Source organism: Hypanus sabinus, chromosome 12, assembly GCF_030144855.1.
Source record: "Hypanus sabinus isolate sHypSab1 chromosome 12, sHypSab1.hap1, whole genome shotgun sequence".
NCBI classification, from domain to species: Eukaryota; Metazoa; Chordata; class Chondrichthyes; order Myliobatiformes; family Dasyatidae; genus Hypanus; species Hypanus sabinus.
In genome coordinates, this window is record NC_082717.1 from 65,743,267 (window position 1) to 65,755,806 (window position 12,540).

Below are 12,540 nucleotides of genomic sequence, written 5' to 3' on the forward strand. Positions count from 1 at the left end.
TCATCCAGTTATATCCCAAATTCTGTTTTTTGTAGCTCTGTGCATATTTGATACTCAATGCCTTCACTCATTTTGTCAATATGTTGAGCTACAGAGTCATTACTGAGAGGAATTGATTTTAAAATACTGGTATCAATTTTGAGAACAATGGTGAACACTTCTGATACAGCATTAATCTTTCACCAATTGTATGAGATTTTCCACACTTTGGTATCACTTTGGAAAAGTTATAAAAAACTATGAAACCACTGTCAATGTTATTTTTAGCTTTCTTGGCAAATGACTTGAGTGTGCAACACTTTTCAAACACTTCTTTCATCTTCTGGAATGAAGAAATACCACAGGGTGTCTTTTACGGAAGTGTTCCTGCAATCATGATGGTTTCATGGCTTTGGAATAGAGCTGGAATGTTAGTCAGGATAGGGCTGGTGTTTGGCAAGCTGCTTTTATACTATTCTAGTTAGCACGATTGACCAATCACATAAAGTCTTATAATTCCCACAGATGGTTCTTGACCGCACATATGAAGCCGAGGTCACATTGAACACATCTAGAGGAATCCTCAGGGTTGACAGGATTAGCTCCATTTCTCCATTTGGTTCCTGCCAGCACTGCATTGCTGTGCGTGCGACCTGTTTTCAATAGATCTGTAGAGGAAGTTGAGAAGGTGTACTTGATTTATCAACTGTTAAATTGCATGAACTTGTTCCATGCTACAAGTCAAGGGGAACTGTTGGCGTGCTGGTAGCTAATTTATGCATCCTTAATAACATCTGTTCGATTGGTAAGGTTGGATGAGATTGCTGAGTTTCAGATGCATTGTGATAACGAATGCCGAATGCCTGCAGAGTTATGGTCCTTTCTATGCTCCAGTGCCTCATCCTTTTTTTTGGAAGTGCCTGCTCTACTAATGGTCAATCAAGTCTTATGCCTCAGGTTAGGGTGCTGCTTACCATTCTCCCCCCCCCCAACAATTTCTATTTCCCCAAACACCCACTTAGGACACATAACTGTCCCATTGCTATCTTCCATAGCAGTACTCAATCAACAAATTCACATTCAAAAGGCAAGTTTTGTGTAAAAAAATTATCTGAGGAGCCAAAAGCTGAGCCACCTTTCTGTGCAACACCTCTCCTCATTACTAATCCTCTTTCTCTTGTGCTCCCTTCAATCACACATACCAGTCACTTTCCAGCCTTCCAACAGGGTCTATCTTCAGATCATACACTATAATAAGTACACTGCCACATAATTGAGAATACCTCTGCTGTAGTTGTGCAATATCAAGACTTGAGTCAGTTTTTTTAAATATTATTTTTGTGTTCAAATCCCTCAATGGTTTCATTCCTCCCCATTTTATGATTCTGTGAAAAGTGCAAGGAATATTGCCATTTCTCAGGTCAAGTCACTTAGATTTATAGAATGAAAGTCTCCAGACAGTACTACGAGGACTAGGTAATCTCTATCAAAACAGAGACAAATCTTATTTTATGCAAAGAGAAACCAAACAACAGAATTAATAGCAGCATTTTCCAATGATTAAATTATCATCTCGTGCATTCTTACATTCTCTTTCTGATGTAAGTTTCTGTTTAAGGAGATGATCCACAATAGCAATGAGACAATTGTAGCACTGTAGGCCTGCAGTATTCCAATTCATGCCAAGCAAAACGTTAATAGCTTCCTCAATTTGTTCATAACGAATATATTGGCAAATAAGTTCAGTGGGACCCAGCTGTGCTTTCGATAAGACACCTGTCACAGGAAGGAAATTCACCACTCAGTATTTTCAATACATAATGTTAAATTGAAGAAAACTGTTAAGTTAAATACTACTGGATCTGGTCAAATGTTAGTCAGTCTCTTAACAATGAGATCACTAACAGTGTAAATTATTTAGAAGTCTAGTGATGCTGAAAATTCATTTGATCTTAGTAACAAAGGGTAACTAATCAGCACATTGGTAACCTTGCAACTGTACAGAAAAACAATATTCACTGGTGCATGATTCTCAGTTAGATATCTTATGATATAACAATGCAAAAGGTCTGCAGAAAAGTTCTGTAGTTACGTATCTAAAACATTTAAAACAATTGCATACTGGTAACCTCAAGTGTGAGAGTTGCTGATTATGGATGTCATTCCCGGTGTTCGCCTTTTGTGGGTGGTGAGCTTCCAAATGACTGACTGACAAGGGGAGAATGAAGTGACAGACAACTCATTGCCTAATTGATTTAAGAACAGTGCCCAGGGAAGCAGTCCAATTAAAATTACAAGCAGGCAATTAGCAGCTAAACTGTAAATCCTCATGTGAAGCCTGCTGGCAATAAAAGTAAAATGAATCATGCTTGCAAAATGAAGTAAAATCTGCACATTTCTTGGAAACAGGCATGAGCCAAAACACTGGGGAGGGCAGAGAAAACTATGCAGACATCTAGAGGAAGCAGTATGCCTCACAGGTAACCAGGTGATTTATCAGTTTTCTAATGTGCAGCATCTAGAAACATGCAACTATAATTAAGTGTGTGTTTGAATACCATTCAGCTGTAAACTGAAGCCTTCGGCAAAGCAAAGTCAGAGCAACCTGATTAAAAAAGTTAATTTTTTCAAAATGAATTTAAAAGTAATGAAAGATGGCAATACAACTCTTGTACATCTGATTAATTGGATGGAGTAAATTGGACCTGTTCATGTTTTGTTCAGAAGTTCAAACCGTATAGGCATTGCAAAAGTGTAGTTTAAGTTTCTTGGGATTCAATTGTACTGTGATATCCTGTTGTTTGTAAAGATCGTTTTTTGTTTCTGTGTATTATGTATTTAATTAATTGTGAAACTGTTAAAATATTTTAAACATTGTACCCAGGAGGGACACTCAATTGAGATATATTTTCTCCTTTCCACACCTGATGAGTTTTGCCTTTTGGCAATCAGTTTGCAGAAATCATATTTACATTGTGATCTGAAATTTGCAGTTAGCCTGCCAAATCACCATATACTGTGAATTTAACTATCAAATTTGTGAAACATTCCTTTTGACATTGACTTGTTTGCATCTTAAATGTCAATGCTCTGGCACAATAGAGTGTTTATTGTCCACAAATATTCTGATTTTTATGTACCAGGAGCATCACATTACCTAAACTGCCTATCCCTTTATCCATCCATCCAACTTCACCTGAAATTTTAATGCAATTCTTGACTGAACAACTAAACCTGGAGGTTAATTCCACTTCTTTGCAATTCTCTGTTCTCTGGAAGAGGCAGCATGATCATAATGGTTTCCTCAGTTGCAGGATTGTGTATATTTTTTCTAAACTTTTGCAGGACATTTGGATAATATAATAATGGACTTTTTTCAAGTTTGAACATTTTTAACTATGTAAGTACCTTTAAATCATCAAGATTTCCATTATTTCTTTTTCACACATTTTCCACATAGCATGGACTGAAAATGAACAGTAACCTTGACATGCATACTGAGTAACCGTTATTTTACACTTTACCTTACTGTACTGCTTAACATTTGTTCATACAGATCCTGATATTAATTCAAATCAATACCAACTTTCTTTACACAAATTGTAAATACTAAATATTGCGGTCAATTATACTTCGTATTGTAAATTTAGAAATGCCAACAGAATGGAAGATAAATTACGAATCACAGATGTGATTATTAATCAAATAAGTAAACTAAATAAGTTAAGCCATTTATAATATTGCTTTCCTTTAGGATATATTACAAATGCATTATTAAGTTGCAAGTGCTCACCTAATTTCAAATAAAGGACTCCAACAGGCCCTTTGTCAAATCTTAGAAAGAGGAGATCATGCACATTCAGGTTATCAATGTTTGGAGGAATAACTTGAGGAACTGTCCACTGAATTTGGACCATTCTGCTTGTTACAGCAAAGTACTGGCTAAATTGAAGTTTGTTCACAGGTTTTATGTCCTCTGCTAATAACTGCATCTTTATTGGTGACAATGCCATGTCATAACACTGAATTTCACCTTGATAGCTCCCCACTGTAATTACAGCAGCATCAGGATGCCATTCTATCATTGAAGGCACAAAATCAGCATGAGCCAGCAGAGTCACTCTGCGATATGCATCATATAAAATCACTGAAGAATCCTCACAGCCGAGGACAAGCTTGTCTTCTGTAATATTTCTGCTGCAGCAAGTAGCTTTGGATCTCAGTGGGATGCTAATGACTGCCACACGCTGTAATTTATTCCGAGCACATTCATAAATGCAGCTGTCTGCCATTGGCTCTTTGTCTGGATTGACAGAGCATTCTACTGTATGGACCTGATTTGGTTGATTAATACTAAAACCAGCATCCAGTGGATCACCTTCTGTGCGTGTAAAGCTTAAAACCTGAAACGAAAATGAAACAGAGTATAAATTAAATAAAGCAAATAATTAATATCATAGTTGAATAGTTGCTATGCTATTCCCACATTCAAATTCATGGAAAAACTACATACTACAAGTTTATAAAGCAAAGCACAATATTTTAAGATGTTTGAAATATAAATACACAATTTATCCTGATATTGTCAAAATAATGGTGGATCAGCTTCCCATTGGCTACATAATCCTCATAGCAGTTTAGCCACATTATTTATTTTCATTTATTTAGAGATACAGCACAGTAATAGGCCCTTGCAGCCCAATGAGCTCACACTACTCAACTACACCCATGGGCTGGCAAAGTAGTAACCGATCCATGTTTGGATTGTGGAAACCCACATGGTCACAGGAAAAATGTACAACCTCCTTACAGACAGCAAAGGAATTGAACCCTGACCACCGAGTCTCGGCTGCTATAATTGTGTTACACTAACCATATGCTACCGTGCCATCCACAAACATTATTAAAGGTAATCTCATACAATACAATGTGAATCCTGCTGCTGATAAGGTATCCATTGCCAGAAGGGAAAGAAACTGATCAGAATTCTACTTATTCAGAAGCTGTAATCGAAAAACATAAGCAGAATGAGTGGTGGGATGTTGGTGGTGGAATAGACGCCAAAAACCAACACGACAAAGATTCCTTCAAATGAGATAATCTCGGCAAATGATGGAAAAATGAAAACGGCTTTTTGACATCCAGAGTAATTTTCCAAACAGCGTGAAAGCTGGTAGTGTTAATCACAAAGGCCATTCCTTCCATCTATCAAATATTTATATTCTGTACATTCATTCAAAATACTTATATTTTGTTCATTTATTTAATTACTTGAATTAATATTCCCTGGCTGCTGTGTTGGAAATAGAAATGATGCCTCTGAGTCTACAGTTCAGGAACTTAACCACTCTGGTACTACATGTTTAAAATCAGGGCTAGAAATTTCTAAGTGCCTCTAAAAGACTCACTCCACACATCCAGGATTGCACAGAGCAAAAGAAAAACAATGAATGAAGACCTCAACTCACCATAGCTCACAGAGTCTGTCCTTACCTCTGGAAATCAGCTCTTTGGCCCATATTTGGATTAAGTTTATGAGAAGGTCTGAAACCTAGGGTCCTGGAGATAACCAAGCTTTACATAAATGGAGAATGCTACTTTATGGAAATTTCAAAGAAGTCCTACTAGCACTTTGCTGATGATAGGGAATAAATTTATTAATTGGTTGTTAACTAATTGATAAGTAAGGAAGGTGATAAATGAAACAAGATAAGGGAGGGATATTTGGTAGATGGACCAAGGGTTGGGGGAGAAACTGTATAACAAGGGGAGCAGGGTGAGGTGGTGGGTCAGAAAGAAGAGGATGGAGGAGAAACTGGGTGGATTGGAAAGAGAGAAAAAGGAACACATGGGGCATGGCTGACTTAAAAATGGAAAACATAATGTTCATACCATCAGGTTATAAATTGCAGGATGTAGATGAACTGGAAAGTTGGACGGACTGGTGGCAAATGGTGCTTAATCCAGACAGGTGTGAGGTAATGCAGTTGGGGAAGTCAAATTCTGGTAGAACATATGGCAGGGCATGACTTCCAGTTAAGATGGCACTGAACTGCAGTCTCCATTAAGGTCATGGCTCAGATTTAGTTGTTTTTTTTTAAAATATGTAGGCATAGTTTTAGGGATAGAGAGGGGAGTTGGAGGTCAGGTTTGGGTTTAGGAACAGGGATGTGGAGGAGCTAGAGGCAGGGTAGAATCTAAACTTCTGCACTGCACTCCTGGCTCGAAGGCATGCCATGTGGATGTGTGATAAAGGACAACAACTGTTGTCAGTCTGACAAGCACTGTTGATCAGAGATAGTGTCACGGCTGCAGAAAAGGTGGATGCCATGGAGGGATTGTCTACTGAGTCTCTGTGGGTGAAGGATATGAACAGGAAGGGGTCAATAATGTTACTGGGTGTTCTTAATAGGCTGCCCAATAGTAACAGAGATATTGAGGAGCAGATAGGTAAACAGATCCTGGAAAGATGTAATAATAACAGAGTTGTCGTGATGGGAGATTTTGATTTCCCAAATATCGAATGGCATCTCCCTAGAGCAAAGGGTTTAGATGGGGTGGAGTTTGTTAGGTGCGTGCAGGAAGGTTTCTTGACACAATATGTAGATAAGCTAACAAGAGGAGAGGCTGTACTTGATTTGGTACTGGGAAATGAATCTGGTCAGGTGTCAGATCTCTCAGTGGGAGAGCATTTTGGAGATAGTGATCATAATTCTATCTCCTTTACAGTAGCATTGGAGAGAGCTAGGAACAGACAAGTTAGAAAAGCGTTTAATTGGAGGAAGGGGAATTATGAGGCTATCAGGCAGGAAATTGGAAGCTTAAACTGGAAACAGATGTTCTTAGGGAAAGGTATGGAAGAAACGTGGCAAATGCTCGGGATATTTGTGTAGAGTTCTACATAAGTATGTTCCACTGAGACATGGAAGTTATGGTAGGGTACAGGAACCGTGATGTACAAAGGCTGTAATAAATCTAATCAAGAAGAAAAGAAAAGCTTACAAAAGGTTCAGAGAGCAAGGTAATGTTAGAGATCGCAAAGATTATAATGCTAACAGGAAGCAGCTTAAGAAGGAAATTAGGAGAGCCAGAAGGGGCCATGAGAAGGTCTTGGCGGGCAGGATTAAGGAAAATCCCAAGGCATCTACAAGTATGTGAAGAGCAAGAGGATAAGACGTGAAAGAATAGGACCTATCAAGTGTGACAGTGGGAAAGTGTGTATGGAACTGGAGGTAATAACAGAGGTACAGCAGAGGGAGGAGATTGCTGAGCCTCTGGCAATGATTGTATCATCAATAGGGATGGGAGAGGTTCCAGAGGATTGGAGGGTTGTGGATGTTGTTCCTTTATTCAAGAAAGGGAGTAGAGATAGCCCAGGAAATTATAGACCAGTGAGTCTTACAAAAAAGTTGTTGGAGAAGTTCCTGAGAGGCAGGAATGATGAACATTTGGAGAGGTATAATATGATTAGGAATAGTCAGCATGACTTTGTCAAGGGTAGATCGTGCCTTACGAGCCTGATTGAATTTTTTGAGGATGTGACTAAAGACATTGATGAAGGAAGAGCAGTAGATGTAGTGTATATGGATTTCAGCAAGGCATTTGATAATGCAAGGCTTATTGAGAAAGTAAGGAGGCCTGGGAACTAAGGGGACATTGCTTTGTAGATTGAGAACTGGCTTGCCCACAGAAGGCAAAGAGTGGTTGTAAAGTGGTCATATTCTGCATGGAGGTTGTTGATCAGTGGGGTGCCTCAGGGATCTGTTCTAGGAGCCTGACTCTTCATGATTTTTATAAATGACCTGGATGAGGAAGTGGAGGGATGAGTTAGTAAGTTTGCTGATGACACAAAGATTGTGGGTGTTATGGATAGTGTAGTGTCAAAGGTTACAGCAGGACATTGATAGGATGCAAAACTGGGCTGCGAAGTGGCAGATGGAGTTCCACCCAAATAAGTGCGAGGTGGTTCGTTTTGGTAGGTCAAATATGATGGCAGAATATAGTATTAATGGTAAGACTCTTGGCAGTGTGGAGGATCAGAAGGATCTTGCTGTCCAAGTCCATAGGACGCTCAAAGCAGCTGTGCAGGTTTACTCTGTGGTTAAGAAGGCATATGGTGATTGGCCTTCATCAATCGTGGAATTGAATTTAGGAGCCGAGAGGTAATGTTGCAGTTATATAGGACCCTCGTCAGACCCCACTTGGAGTACTGTGCTCAGTTCTGGTTGCCTCACTACAAGAAGGATGTGATAGCCATAGAAAGGGTGCAGAGGAGATTTACAAGGATGTTGCCTGGATTGGGGAGCATGTCTAATGAGGATAAGTTGAGTGAACTTGGCCTTTTCTCCTTGGAGCGACGGAGGATGAGAGGTGACCTGATAGAGGTGTATAAGATGATGAGAGGCATTGATCGTGTGGATAGTCAGAGGCTTTTTCCCAGGGCTGAAATGGTTGCCATGAGAAGACATAGGTTTATGGTGCTGGGAAGTAGGTACAGAGGAGATGCCAGGAGTTAGTTTTTTTAAGAGAGTGGTGAGTGTGTGGAATGGGCTGCCAGCAACAGTAGTGGAAGCAGATATGATAGGGTCTTTTAAGAGACTTTTGGATAGGTACATGGAGCTTAGAAAAATAGAGGGCTATAGGTAAGCCTAATAATTTCTAAGGTAGGGATATGTTCGGCACAACTTGGTGGGCCACAGGGCCTGTATTGTGCTGTAGGTTTTCTATGTTTCTATGTAAGTGCTGTGAGTGAGAACCAATGAGGATGAGGGCTGATCCAAGTTGGCGAGTTCCCCTAGGTCACTGGATTCTGGGATAAGATGTCATTGTGAGCAGTGGAGCACAATAACCCCCCGCCCCCCTTTGTTGGGGAGTCAGCAATTCGAGTTTCCATCATGAGCAAGTCCACAGTTCAAGACCTGGACTTCAGGGTACCATAGTGGCTAGTCCTGGAGTCGATACCAAAGATTGAAGCCTGAAGTTCGATCAGAAGTCTGGAAGTCAAAAGCCAATGGCCAAAGCCCTGGGCTTGTGTGTCTGAGGTCCACTGGGGAAGTTGGAAGCCATTACAATGAGTCTGCTAGAGGCACAGAGGCCTGTCCTGGGATTACAGGACTCTCTGTGTGGATGTGTGGCAGGGAAGGAGGAAAGGGCTTTGTTTTGCTGTTACTGTTTTTCTGTTTGTGAGTTCTGTATTGTTCTGCCGAGTGTTGTAAGCATGCTATGTTGGCACTGGAATGTGTGGCAATACTTGGCTATCCTTAGATGGTGCTGGTTGTTAATACAAATGACACATTTCACTGTATGCTTTGATGTGCCTGTGATAAATAAATGAATTTGAATCTGATCTTAGGAGCATTGGTGGACAGGGGGGGCACTGAGGTGCAAGTCCATGGCTGGCTTAAAGTCATGACACAAGTGTCTATATTTACTTGGGAGATAAATACAGAGTCTATAGAAGTGAAGCAAGACGACACCAACCTCCCTATAGACCCTATACAGATTACAGAGGAGGAGGAGGAGTTTACTACCCTGAGGCAAATCAGGATGGATAATTCCCCAGGGCCAGACAAAATGTTCCCTCAGACCCAATGGGAGGCAAGTGCAGAAATTGCCAGGGCCCTAGCAGAGATATTTAAAACATCCTTAGAAACAAGAGAGCTACCAGAGGATTGGAGAATAGCCAATGCTGTTCTGCTGTTTAAAAAGGGCTCTAAACAAAAACCAGGAAATTATAGGCCAGTGAGTCTGACATCAGTTGTGATTAAGTTATTGGAAGGTATTCTAAGGGACTAGATATATATGTATTTGGTTAGACATGCACTGACTAAGGATAGTAAGCATGGCTTTGTGCATGGTAAATCATATCTAACCAATTTTAGTGTTTTTCAGGGAAGTTACCAGGAAAGAGGATGAAGGCAAGGGAGTAGATGTATCTACCTGGACTTTAGTAAGGCATTTGACAAGGTCCTGCACAGGAGGCTGGTCAAGGATGTTCAGTCACTTGGTATTCAGGATGAGGTAGTAAATTGGATTTGATATTGGCTTTGTGGGAGAAGCCAGAGAGCAATAATAGAGGGTTGCCTCTCTGAATGAAGCCAGTGATCCATGGCATGCTGCAGCGATTCGTGTTGGGTCCTTTGTTGTTTGGCATGTACATCAATGATCACGAAGATAATGTGACTAACTGCATCAGCAAATTTGCAGATGATGCCAAGACTGAAGGTGTAACACATACAAAATGCTGGAGGAACTCACAAGGCCAAGCAACATCTATGGAAAAAAGCACAGTTGACGTTTTGGGTCGAGACCCTTTGGCAGGACTGTACTTTCTTTCTATTGATGTTGCCTGGTTTGCTGAGTTCCTCCAGCATTTTCTGTGTGTTGCTCGAATTTCCAACATCTGTAGATTTTCTCTTGTTTGGGGGTGTAGTGGATAGTCAAGAAAGCTATCGTGGCTTCTTCAGCTGGAAAAATGGCAGATGGAACTTAGTGCAGACAAGTGCGAGGTTTTGCACTCCAGTAGAATCAACGAGGGTAGGTCTTACACAGTAAACAGCAGAACACTGCAGAATGTGGTACGTTATGAATGTACCACAGCTCTGAGGGGCTGAAGGGTGCGGGGTAGCCCCCTCCTTTGTGAGAATCGCAAGATCACTGTTGGGTTGGGTCAGGGGGCCCAGGAAATGAGAAAGAGACGTGCGAAATGTCTCGTTTTCCCGGCAATGTAAAGCTAATGGGACATGGCCATTGTCTCCGGAAGACAAAGTTGTGGATTGGAGACTATGCTATGTGAACACCCTCAGGCAAAGTGGGCTGGTTGAGGGACAGATTGCATCACCCCCAACCTGAATGACATCTACGACCCTGCGAGTCAGGATAAAAGAGGGTCTGCAGGAACAGCCCCTCAGACGCACCAGAAGAAACGTTAAGTGACAACGTAATAGCAGGAAGTCATCTGAAGGAGGTCACGTGCATTCAGTTCCATTGCTGGAACTGGTGGCTGGAACCACGGAAAATGGCTTTTAGCTAACAACGGGGAAACCCATTCCCCTGACTCAACAGATTGGCATCATAAAAGACCTGGGCGTTTAAAACGCCTCTCTCTTAAACCCAAAACGCTGCAGCGTGAACGAACTAACAGTGACTGTTATATTTCCATTGGACAATACATTATCCCCTAGACAACGATAGAGCTATTTCTTATTGGTTATTAGTATACCCGCGCTTTAGATTTAGTATTGACGACGTATATTATCTGTATGTTTGCATTAATCTTATTTTTGTGCCCATTTATCAATAAATACTTTTAAAAATAGTACCATCAGACTTCAACGGACCTCTCTATCTTTGCTGGTAAGTGACCCAGTTACGGGGTACGTAACAGGTAGAACAAAGGGATCTGGAAATTCAGGTACATAATTTGTTAAAAGGAAGAAAACGTTTGGCACATTGGCCTTCATAGATCAATGTATTGAGTACAGAAGATGGGATATTATGTTGAAGTTGTTTAAAACATTGGTGAGGCCTAATTTTAATTATTGTGTGCAGTTTTGGTCACCTACCTACAGTAAAGAGATAAACAAAGTTGCAAGACTACAGAGAAAACTTACAAGGATGTTGCCGGGTCTGGAGGACCTGAGTTACAAGGCAAGATTGAATAGGTTAGGACTGTATTCTTTAGAATGTAGAAGATTGAGAGGAGATTTGACAGAGCCATACAAAATTATGAAGGGAAAAGGAGGGTAAATACAAGCAAACTTTTTCCACTGAGGCTGGGTGGGACTACAATCAGATGTCATGGCTTAGGGATGAAAGATGAAAAGTTCACAGGGGACATGAGGGAAAACTTTTCTGCTGAGGGTCATAAGAGTGTGGAATGAGCTGCCAGCATAAGTGGTCCATGTAAGTGACCATAAGTGGTCAATTGTAACTCTTAAGGGAAGTTTGGATAGGTACATGGATCGTGGTGATATAGAGGTACAGGCTATTAGGTGTAGGCAGTTTAAATGGTTTCAGCATGGACTAGATGGACCGAAGGACCTTTTTCTGTGCTGTACTTCTCTGTAACTCTAAGTGAATAGGACAGTGAAGGCAGCATTTCGTACCCTACTGGGACGTTGAATCAAAGGTTTGGGACATCATACAGCAGCTGAACAAAACATTGAGTCAGAACAGATTTGGAATATTATATACAGCTCTGGTCACCAAACTAAAATGAGGGTATGATAGCCATAGGGAGAATGGAGAAGAGATTCACCAGGATATTGCCTAGAATTAATGATCATAGTAACAAGGGGAGATTGATTAGTCTGTATTTCTTTTCTTGGAAGACTGGGAGTGGCCTTACAGAGATTCATAAAATTATGCAAGTTATAGATAGAATAGAGTAATTTGCCCTGGGCAGAGGAGTCTAGAACTAAAGAACATGGGTTTAAGCAGAGGGGGGAGAAATTTAAAGAAGATCTGAATGATAGATTTTTCACACAGAGGGTGCTGGTTACCTGGCATAAGCTTGTCAGAGGAGGTTAATGTTGGAAAGGCATTTGGACTAGTGTTGCT

At 40.6% G+C, this 12,540-nt stretch overlaps 1 protein-coding gene across 4 annotated transcripts in view; it reads right to left on the reverse strand.

Moving 5' to 3' along the window:
• The window catches only part of wdpcp (WD repeat containing planar cell polarity effector), a 203,293-nt gene that overhangs the window by 106,528 nt on the left and 84,225 nt on the right, over positions 1–12,540 (reverse strand). For all 4 annotated transcript variants that reach the window (XM_059986133.1, XM_059986132.1, XM_059986134.1 and 1 more), the window contains exons 10-11: positions 3,773–4,382; positions 1,567–1,755 (exon numbers count right to left, since the gene is read on the reverse strand). In XM_059986133.1, the coding sequence (XP_059842116.1) occupies positions 1,567–1,755; positions 3,773–4,382 (799 nt within the window). The remainder of the gene's footprint in view (positions 1–1,566; positions 1,756–3,772; positions 4,383–12,540) is intronic.